The 11,005-nt window shown below is 42.4% G+C and overlaps 1 protein-coding gene across 1 annotated transcript; it reads left to right on the forward strand.

Moving 5' to 3' along the window:
• The first annotated feature begins 2,116 nt into the window (after positions 1-2,116).
• LOC124273496 (complement receptor type 1-like) lies at positions 2,117-4,231 on the forward strand. Its single transcript, XM_046708764.1, has one exon. The coding sequence runs from the start codon at positions 2,241-2,243 to the stop codon at positions 3,963-3,965; it is 1,725 nt and encodes a 574-aa protein (XP_046564720.1). The 5' UTR covers positions 2,117-2,240; the 3' UTR covers positions 3,966-4,231.
• The last annotated feature ends 6,774 nt before the right edge of the window (positions 4,232-11,005 follow it).

The following is an 11,005-nucleotide window of genomic DNA, read 5'->3' on the forward strand; positions in this document are numbered from 1 at the left end:
TGCTTGCTTAACTGAGATGCTTGAGTGAGATGTGAGTGAGTGCTTAACTGAGTGAGATGCTTAACTGAGTGAGGAGATGAGTGAGATAACTGAGTGAGAGTGAGATGAGTGAGATAACTGAGATGCTTAACTGAGTGGAGTGAGATGCTTAACTGAGATGAGTGAGTGAGTGAGTGAGATGAGACTGAGTGAGATGCTTAACTGAGTGAGTGAGATGCTTAACTGAGATGCTTAGCTGAGTGAGATGCTTAACTGAGATGCTGTAACTGAGCTGAAGAGTCAGATGCTTAAGTGAGTGAGAGATGAGTGAGTGAGATGTGAGTAACTGAGTGGAGTGACTGAGATGTGAGTGAGATGCTTAAGTGAGTGAGTGAGAATTAGTCTGAGTGAGTGAGTGAGATGCTTAACTAAGTGAGTGAGATGCTTAACTGAGATGTGAGTGAGTGAGTGAGATGCTGAACTGAGTGAAATGCTCAACTAAGTGAGTGAGATGCTTAATTGAGATGTGAGTGAGATGCTTAACTGAGATGTGAGTGAGTGAGTGAGATGCTTAACTGAGTGAGATGCTTAACTAAGTGAGTGAGATGCTTAACTGAGATGTGAGTGAGTGAGTCAGTGAGTGAGATGCTCAACTGAGTGAGATGCTTAACTGACTGAGTGAGATGCTTCAAATTTGAAATTTCAAGATATGTCAGTTGATATTCCAGTGAATGTAATGAACTAATAAACATGAACATTTTTCATAATTGTGTGTAGGGAATTATCTTGGTAGATTTCCAGATACTAAGTTGAAAGCAGATATACAAAATTGAAATTCATCTAATAATAAAATTAAACAAAAAAAAACAAACAAACAAACAAACAAACAAATGGCCCTGAAAGGGTCCGTAATAAATTCCAGGGAAGTTGTCGTGTCGCACCATTGCCACCATCAAAAAGGCAAACAAAGGCGAGTAACAAAATTAATTTAAAACGTTAACACGGAAACATATGGAAGAAGCACAATGTACCTGAAGTGTTGTGAAATGTTGGCATTGTAAGAATACTGCTCGACATGTCTCTTGTTGAGACATTATCTGAATCGTGTACAGTGATCTGAACGTATAAATATGAGGCGCGGTTTCACAGCCGCACATATACATACACACGGGGTTCTCACTTGTTTTTTCAGAGGAAGGGAAATGGCCACTAGTTTGTGACAATTATTGAAACAAATCCGACCATTAATAAACCTGAAAGTTTAAATCCTTTTCGCAAGTTTGATTGTGCCAATCCGGGCAGAAACTGTGATGGATCAGTGTCTCGTGTTCTTTTATCCAGGGTAGAACTTTTTAACTGATCCATAACCAACACACTAAGAGCTACATGGTTAATAAACGTATTAAAATTGTTATCATGCATCCATAAGACCCGGGTTCGGTTCCCCACATGGGTACAATGTGTGAAGCCCATTTCTAGTGTCCCCTGTCGTGATATTGCTGGAATATTGCTAAAGGCGGCATAAAACTAAACTCACTCCCCACTCGTTATCATACATCAAAGGTGAGGTGAGGTGCGGTGAAATTTGGTTTAACGTCGTGCTTGAGAATATTTTGCTCATATGACGACGTGCATGCGTGTGTATGTGTATGTGCGGCTGCTTGTACTAGCCCAGACTGAAGCTGGTTATATAGCGCTAGCCCACTGAGATACCATGCCGCAGTGAAGCCTGAATATCCCACTCAGACACATTATACTGACTCCGAGCCGACCAGTCCTTGTTGTACCCATTAATGCCGAGCGCCAGGCAGGGACCAACAAGTACCATATTTTAATGTCTTTTGGTATGACGCGGTCGGGGATCGAACCCGCGACCTTTCTTCCTCCGGGCTGACGCTCTAACCACTACACCACGGAGGCAGTCTCATACATAAGAGATTTAATCTACTTTCTAAGAGAATACTGTAACGTAGTGTCCTATATTGATCTGTTTGCAACCAATAACGAATATGGGTTCATGAAGAGAAAGAGTCCCATCAATGAGTTATTTGAGATGCTGTTTGTTGACACGATAAGCATATGCGGGAACTCTGGCAACGTGGAGCGTGTTTTCAACGACGACGAGCTGTAATCTTTCTGTAGACTGAAGCAGCCTCATTAGAAAGCTACACGCCGTGAAGCAAGGATCTCTAGTTCCAAGACTCTGGGCTCCAATTCCAAGACTGTTTTTGTGTGGGGATACAGTTGTGGTTGTGTTTTGAATGCTGAAGCGGACAAGCAAATTGGACGATATGTTTGCTGCTTGGTTTGTTTTTCTTGTTGCATCACTTGTTGCAGGTGAAGGACAAAAATGTACAGATATCGCAAAAATTCCGGAACTGACACTTGACACTAAGCTTTTATCGTCAACGTTTCGGGTGTTCAAGAATGTAGGACTTATGGTGTGTGCCAAGGAATGTGTTTCACGACTGCGTTGTAAGTCCTTCAACTTTGACTTGAACAAGTCAGAATGTGAGTTGAATGAATTGTCTGCTTCCGGTTCTTTGCCGTCAAGCATCGTGAATGTCCAGAACAATGTTTACGTTGATATTGACCAGTGGTCAAGAGGAGTAGCCGGAGCCTGTCAGGGTCGTTCATGTCCAAACAACTCAGTGTGTAGGGTTCTTGATAATGGAACTTCTATATGTAATGTTGAGTGTAGCGATCCACCAAGTCTGACTAATGGTGTCTTTACAACCACAATATCAAATGATGTTGACTCGGTCATCGACTTCACCTGTTCATTGGGATATGAAAAAATGGGATCAGCTGTTTGTCAGTCTGATGGTTCATGGTCCAGTTATTCCTGTGTTCAAGGACTAGATTGTTCTTCACCAATGATCCCAAACATCACCATTTCGAGCCTCTCAAGCCCTCCTTTCCCTTCGGGAACCATTCTGAATTACACCTGCCCAGAAGGTTATCTGGGAAGTGGCCACCTGGTCTGTACAACAAATGGCACTTGGTCCTCAGTTAGCTGTGAACAAGGTTGCACTGACCCACCATCGATCGTAAACGCTAATATAAATGATTCATCTACAACATTTGCTGTGGGAACTACCGTTAACTACACCTGCATTCATGGATACATCGCCAATGGTCAAGTTACGTGTCAATCAACTTATACATGGTCAACCATGTTTTGTATTAGAGTATGCATTGACCCTCCAAGTATCACGAATGGAACTCTTATTGATGTCGGAGAAGGGCCTTGGCCGAATGGAACACTCGTCAACTATAAATGCGATCCAATATTTTTCAAGGAAGGAGGTGTTGGACACAAAGTCGAGTGCTTGGACACTGGTCAGTGGAGCACCACTACCTGTCACGCTATACGACAATGTGACCACTTACAGACGTGCAGGTCATCTTATGGGGATGGCGAATACTGGATGTACCCTTACGCATTTGGCTTCACTGCCGTAAAGATCTACTGCCATGCAATGTCTACATCCCCGAAACCATACATAACTTTACCAGGAGAAGCTTCCGTTGACTATTCTAAAACAAACTGTGAACAGAACAAAGGCTATGGTGGATATAAGTCTTGTAGATCTACGACCTTCAGCAAAGCAGGCGTGCTAACATGGCACATGAAGAGTTTTAGCCCCCAGTTAAAGGATATGACTTTTATCGACCAGCCGAGCTGCGATAAAATAATAATGGGCTGGGTGTTCGACTGCTCAAAGTCCTGTTCTGGAGTCAGTGGACGTAAATTTAACATCAACACTTCATTGACCGGACTTATAGTGGATCCAGACCAGCCGTGGAAGACGACTACTGGAAACGTTGTTATTACACGATCTGAATCAAACAGAGTTGTTTCAGGGAGGTGTGAGAACAGCTGCGGATCGTGCACTCCTGTCAACAACTTCATCAAATACATAATTGATCCCGGGTACACCCCACTGGCTGAATCGGCCACAACACCGGAATGTGTTTGGTGAGACATTTTCAACTTCAACGACACAGTGGGGCCATGGGGTAGCCTAGTGGTTAAAGCGGTCGCTCGTCACGCTGAAGACCCGGGTTCGATTCCCCATATGAGTACAATGTGTAAAGCCCATTTCTGGTGTCCCCCGCCGTGATATTGCTGGAATATTGCTAAAAGCGGCGTAAAACCAAACTCACTTACTCAACGACACAGTGTTGAAAGTTTGTTTTCGCGCCAATGTCATTCACAAATTGGTTCAATAAACCACTTTTGAATATGCATACGTGTTCTTAATGTTGATGTTGCTATACTGACGGTATCTGGAAAAGGACTCCATACAATATTCTGCAAGACACATCCCATATCAGAAACTGACCGTGAAGATCCGAGTTGGAATTGGTTTTCAGCAATGTTTGTCGTAAGAGGCTTGTTTGACATATGTCCACGCATCCCAATTGCGTAGATCGATGCTCATGCTGTTGATCTCTGGATTGTCTAGTCCAGACTCGATTATTTACAGACCGCCGCCATATAGCTGGAATATTGCTGAGTGCGGCGTTAAACAACAAACAAACACTCACTCACTCACTGTATGATCAGAATTGTGTGAAAGACATGGTAACGGAACGGTAGGAATTGATGTAAATATATTTGCAGTAATCGTTGGTGGCAATAATATGAAGATCTCGTGGCCAAGGATTACTGCAAATATGCTTTCAACAGTTCCTACCGTTCCATTAACATAACAATTTCTATGATATAGTGAGTGTCAACTAAACAGCGAGCTTTCCTGAACCGAATGGGTGAGTGAGTTAGTTGGGTTTTACGCCGCTTTTAGCAATATCACGCCAGGGGACACCAGAAATGGGCTTCACACATTGTACCCATGTGGGGAATCGAACCCGGAACTTTGGCGTGACGAGCGAACGCTTTAACCACTAGGCCACCCCACCGCCCCGGAATCGAATGGCCTTTATAAGAGCGGTGATTGACATTATGTTCTTTACGTCCTTAAGTGCAATGAGCAACGTCATCAAGTCTGTCGGCGGTTGCTTGGGGCAGCTGGGACATGTAGAACCTACCCTGATTTTGCTAAATGTGGCGTAAAACTAAACTCACTCACTTATGCTATCGATATACTTCGTCCTTTCAGATGGATGTTTTGTAAGGACAAGAGGGTAAGTGAGCACGGTGTACGTCACGTTCAGAAACATTCCGGCAATGTGACGTCAAGCATGGGCTTCACACATTGTGCCCACTTTGGGAATAGATAGAGAATCTCACCCGAGTGTCTTTTGATATCAAATATATCATCACGAGTTGATAAAGTTACAAATATCCGAGGCTTGCCGAGGATATTTTTACTATTATCAACGAGTGTTGATGTATTTGATATTGTAAACCAAAAGTCACTGTGTTCTTTAATCTGATTGGTTGAAAAACGTGATCAAATGGTATTCGATTCCCGGAAATTCGCTGCGTATTAAAACATACAAACATCGCTCACACCATTGTATTGTTACGTCGTCAGATGTGATGACGTCATTCAAATCATATTGTGACGTAAAGTCCGAATGACGTCACAAATTAGTAGTTCCTGATGCTACCATGAGAGACAGCCGAAACGGCCGGTTGATGACATTTCACTGCTGTACCCGTACACGATGTCAATGAGTGCAGACACAAAAACGTGTGTGGACCTCTGGGTTTACGTTTGTGTTTACAATGTCGATAAACATCATGTGTTGGCCAATTTCCGGGTGTTATTGAGTATTTGAAGCACGGGAATATTCCATTTGAAACCTCCGGCTGACGCAGTCGGTTCCAAATGAATTCCCGTCCTTCAAATACTCAATAACACCCGGAACTTGGCCAACACATGATGTTTATCTCCTAATTAGAGGACACGAGAGTGAGATTCTATTTATCATAAAAAATCACACTTCATTAGTTTTCTATGAAACATGTACATCTCTGAACACGGTACTGCCATTAGATTTGCAGTGCAGCGATGTCATAGCATCGTGACGTCATCAGGTTTTTAACGTCATAGCATTGTGTCAGTAATTGATGACGTCAGGGCATTGTACATAATCTACTGTCAAAACGGTATCTCCGAGGAGATATCGTTTGATCTCACACAAGCAATATCTCCTGTGGAACACAGTTATGTATGATAAATAGAGAATACTACACGAGGTCTCATTACATACGAATTATACGAAACGAGTGTCCTTCCTGTGGTGTCTGACCGAGCGAAAGCGAGGTCAGATAACATAGGAAGGCCACGAGTTTCGTATAATTCGTATGTAATGAGACCGAGTGTGGTATTTTATTTATTACCCACGTCTTACATGCATTAAACTGACAAAAATAGCGTATTTTTGTTAATATTTTGGTTTCAAACCGAAACCGGTTTCATAAAGGGGTTGCGGAAGAGTTTTGTACTGTAGTACAATATTTGCATGACGTCACACCAAAATGACGTCACTGCCTTGGTAACCGACGTCACGATGCATGTCAGTTGTCATCGCCTCGAACAGCCTCCTATAGTAAACTACTCCGTAGCACCCCGTTTCTTGGTTTGCAGTTGCTTCATTCGGCTAACATCACTGGTGGAAACATTGCGTTTATGTTTTTCGACGGATATAATGTATCAGTTCGACTCACAATTAAACAGCGACCCGGCAACGTTCTCGATGCTTACATTCCCACAATGCATTTAAGTTGTAGAATGAATGAATTCACGTGTTTGTTATGAATGAAAATATAGTTACGTCAGAATGTGACCTAATTGAGAGGTCATCGGTTATCCAATCAAATCGTTAGAATCTCAGGTCAAGTCGTTACGATACAGGTCAACGCGATACGACACACGTGTGACGTACGAGATTAGTATGCAACTACCCATACCACGTGGGTAATAAATAGAGGATGCTAAACGACCTTCCGTGTAATACCATTTTTTATTAAACGAGTTAATGATTTGGTATCAAACCAGCGAAAGCGAGTTTGATGCTAAATCTGTCATGAGTTTGATAGAAATGGTATTTCACGGAAGCGAGTTTAGTATTCAGTTTATTACTCTCCAACATAGAAACTACCTACGTCATGTGACATACTTTCAGCTTGCCACGAGTCAAGCAAGGCCTAATACAATTGTGACAGAGGTATTAGCATTGTGACGTCATAACTGTAAACCATTATGACGTCATACGTCTAACGGTATTACACTAGTATAATATTGCTTTAAAAATATTACACTGCAGTATCTTCCACGGGCGAATGATAAAATGTGAGAACTGCCCCAACGTGAGGAGAGAATACTTGTCTATTAGGCAAACCCAATAAGGCACATGCACGATAGAACATATGTGTAGACGTACTAGACTAGACGTTAGAAACTTGCAGGATAGAAAATATGTGTACAAATCCCGGGCAACTACATGTACCGCAGCACAAAGGAACCCAGCACACACAACACAAGGGGATAGCACACGTACAACACAAGCAGGATACAACATGTGTTTACAATTGCCTGGATACAAGTACAACTCATGCTCGATACAACGTAAAATTGCAGAGAACCCACTAAACCCAAAACGAACGCAGGACAAAACACATGTAAAAACTGTGACAGTTTTGTTTGTGAGTGTAAAGATTATCAGAGTTTAAAAAAGGTGTTAATACCGACAGTAAAGAAACAATTTCTGTCAGCTTGGACGGCGATGTGGAGTTGATGAATAGAGTTTCGTGTTACACTGGTGTTTGCGATGTATATTTTATAGGGACAGGAAGGAAATAACACTAATTGCATTTCGTGGATGTCTGAGTTTCAGTGGACTCAGGATATTGATTGTGATTATCCTGTTTGTGTTTCTTAAATCCGTATAGATTAATGTGCAAGGAAATCATTCATAGCGTGACGGATAGTCGTATGTTATTCAACATCGACTTCATTTGTTTCTAAATTCTAATTTGAAAAGCGTTTTTAATAGTTGATGGGTTGATATGTTTGCTTATGAGTAACGTCATGTTAATGTAAAAAGATTTCTCAAACTCATGGGCCGTATATATGTTGTCATGAAATGTCAGCTTCGTGTTGGAAGAAGGCCCTAACAGGTAAGTGCCTTGACGCAGGAATGTGGGCAGGACTCGGGGTTCGAACTCAAACTCCGAACGACTGTGGCACATACACACAGATGCAGGCGCACACACACGTATTCACAGCCACACACACGAACACATTGACAGACACATAGTCACAGACGAAACACACATGCACACAGTCATAGACGAAACACACATGCGCACACACATGCGAAACACACATGCACACAGTCATAGACGAAACACACATGCACACAGTCACAGACGAAACACACATGCATACAGTCATAGACGAAACACACATGCGCACAGTCACAGACGAAACACACATGCACACAGTCACAGACGAAACACACATGCACACAGTCACAGACGAAACACACACGCACACAGACTCTATGATTGACAGACACTGTTGAAACACTCACACACACACGCATGCACGCGCGCGCACACACACACACACACACAGACGCACACTCTTGTAGACACAGACGATGGGGGCTGTAGGATGGGGTTCTTTATTGACTTCATGTATGTAACTTTAGCGGGGATTCTTTAAAGGATCTGTTACACGGCCAAATGCAAATGTACGATTAAAAGTGTGAAAGAGGTACTTGTGTTGATCTTCAGGAGACCTTATTACATTTTTTGTAGGTTTGTTTGTTTGGTGTTTAACGCTGCACTCGGCAATATTCCAGGTACATTACAGCTCTGATAAAGATATATCCTGGTCCACGCTAAACAATGACATCGGGAGAGTGAGTGTGGTATTACTCCACAATATTACAGCAAATTACGTCGGGGGACACCAGGAATGGGCTTTACACATTGTACCCATGTGGGGAATCGAATCCGGGTCTTCGGCGTGGCGAGCGAGCGCTTTAACCACTAGGCTACCCAACCGTCTCTCCGCAACGGATGAAGAGAAATGAATTTCATTCTAATTCATTTCATTCAAACGAAAGAAATAGCATTTACCACCCTATCCCCAGTCGCCCCTTCCAAAAGTTAAGGTTTGCAAATGACCAATTCTAACCCAGGTCTTAATGGGTAGTACTTTCAAAAAAACAAGTCTTTGATGGCTCGGCCATTATGAACATCGGGAGCATTGATCTGTGCATCTGGAATAGGATGACACACATGCATTAGCCCAGTCACCGCGGCTGACCACCGCAAACAATTCTAACCTGGATCTTCACGGACTTCAGGTGTTTGTTTAATCAATATTTCGTGTTTATAATCTAAGGGCGTTATTGGTTGATAACCGAGGGCGTTATCGGTGCAATAAAGCAATCTGATAAACTTGGTATCCAAATCTGATAATTATGCAAATTACGTCAATCCACGAACTACTTTCTCCAAACTCCACACATGCCATGCGAATCCTAAAACGTTTTTAACATTTCATTGATGACGTCGTCGCGAGTTTACATTGCGTGGACGAGTTTGTAAACAAACATGGCTGCCCCCATTATCAAAATTGGTGTTTCTGTAAGAATTGATGACAGAGGCTCTGGAGTCGTTACTGCAGTAACTGACTTTGGAAAACATGAAACGGAGAGCTTCGTTCAAATTGTATGTACGGATTATTAGGCACGAGTGGCGGGCGATTGTCTGAGAAAGGTACCAACCAAGGATTTCGATCTATCGATCACAAGAAGACGACGAATCGATTCCGTCAGGTATCAGAAACTGATATTGATGAGGTGATTACCCGCAATTAAATAGGAAGGCTCGTATAATACAATTTTTATTCTTTATAATTTATATGATATTAATGATACGGAAACACACTCGGTTAATACTCTCTATTTATCCGTGATTATTGTGTGTTTACTGTGTAGATGGTGGTGAAACGAATACTCTTGAGATAAATACCGATGATAATAATTGAACATTCTGCAAACGCAATGCAGAGTTGCGTCCCTTAGGCGTCTCAAATTCCCCCACCCCGCAATTCCCACAAACTGTGTTGGTTCTTTGTCGTTCGGAATCTTTGAAGCAGATAAAGATTCTACTCATGTAACATATTGCATCTCATCTCGTTTCATGTACAGAAGATTTCATAAGGCAATAGGTGAGTGAGTGAGTATGGTTTTACGCCACTTTCAGCAATATTCCAGATTCCAGCAATATCACTGCGGAAAAGACACCAGAAAAGGGCTTCACACACTGTACCCATGTGGGATATCGAACTCAGTCTTCGGCGTGACGAACGAACGCTTTAACCATTAAGCGACCTTCACACGGCAAACTAAAGTTTGACAACACATGCTGAAATTTTAAAAGTTGTCAAATTCGCGTTTTCACACGTCAAACACATGTGAACTTTCGTGTCGTTTGAGCGCCATGTCGCTATCGGTGCGGTCACGTGACAATTTCGTTGACTGCGAACGGTTGTTTCTGAACAACACGAGTTTGACAACACTTCAGACGTCAAACACAAGTTTGACAACACCGAAAGTTTGATGGAAAAGTTGGTGAGAATAGAGACCGATCCTATTTCTCGACAACCGTTTGACAACTCTGAAATTGGTGTTGGTGGCGAGTCGTTGGGATGTTCACACTCTCAAACTCGAGTTTGACAACATGTGCTGCCACATGTGTTGTCAAACTTTAGTTTGCCGTGTGAAGGCTGCTTTAAGCTACCACGCCGCTCCCATAAAGCAATGAGTAAAAACACCAATGTAGTTTTGTCCAACGTATACACATATAAATAATTTAGTAATTGCTGCCAATAACTACAAATGTGTCTTTAATGTCACTGTGAGTAAAGACTTGCGTCACGGACTGAGCAGCCGTTGAATGCCCGACTGAATATCATGCACAGTGGAAATTGTCATTGTTTTCCGTCCTTACATAACAATTGTCACCTTAACAAAGGACATTTCCCAGGGGACCAAGCGTTCGTGCTTGTATCATTGTGATTGAGGTCTATTG

This window comes from Haliotis rubra, unplaced genomic scaffold (genome assembly GCF_003918875.1).
Source record: "Haliotis rubra isolate DU_JTF1 unplaced genomic scaffold, ASM391887v1 Scf181, whole genome shotgun sequence".
NCBI classification, from domain to species: Eukaryota; Metazoa; Mollusca; class Gastropoda; order Lepetellida; family Haliotidae; genus Haliotis; species Haliotis rubra.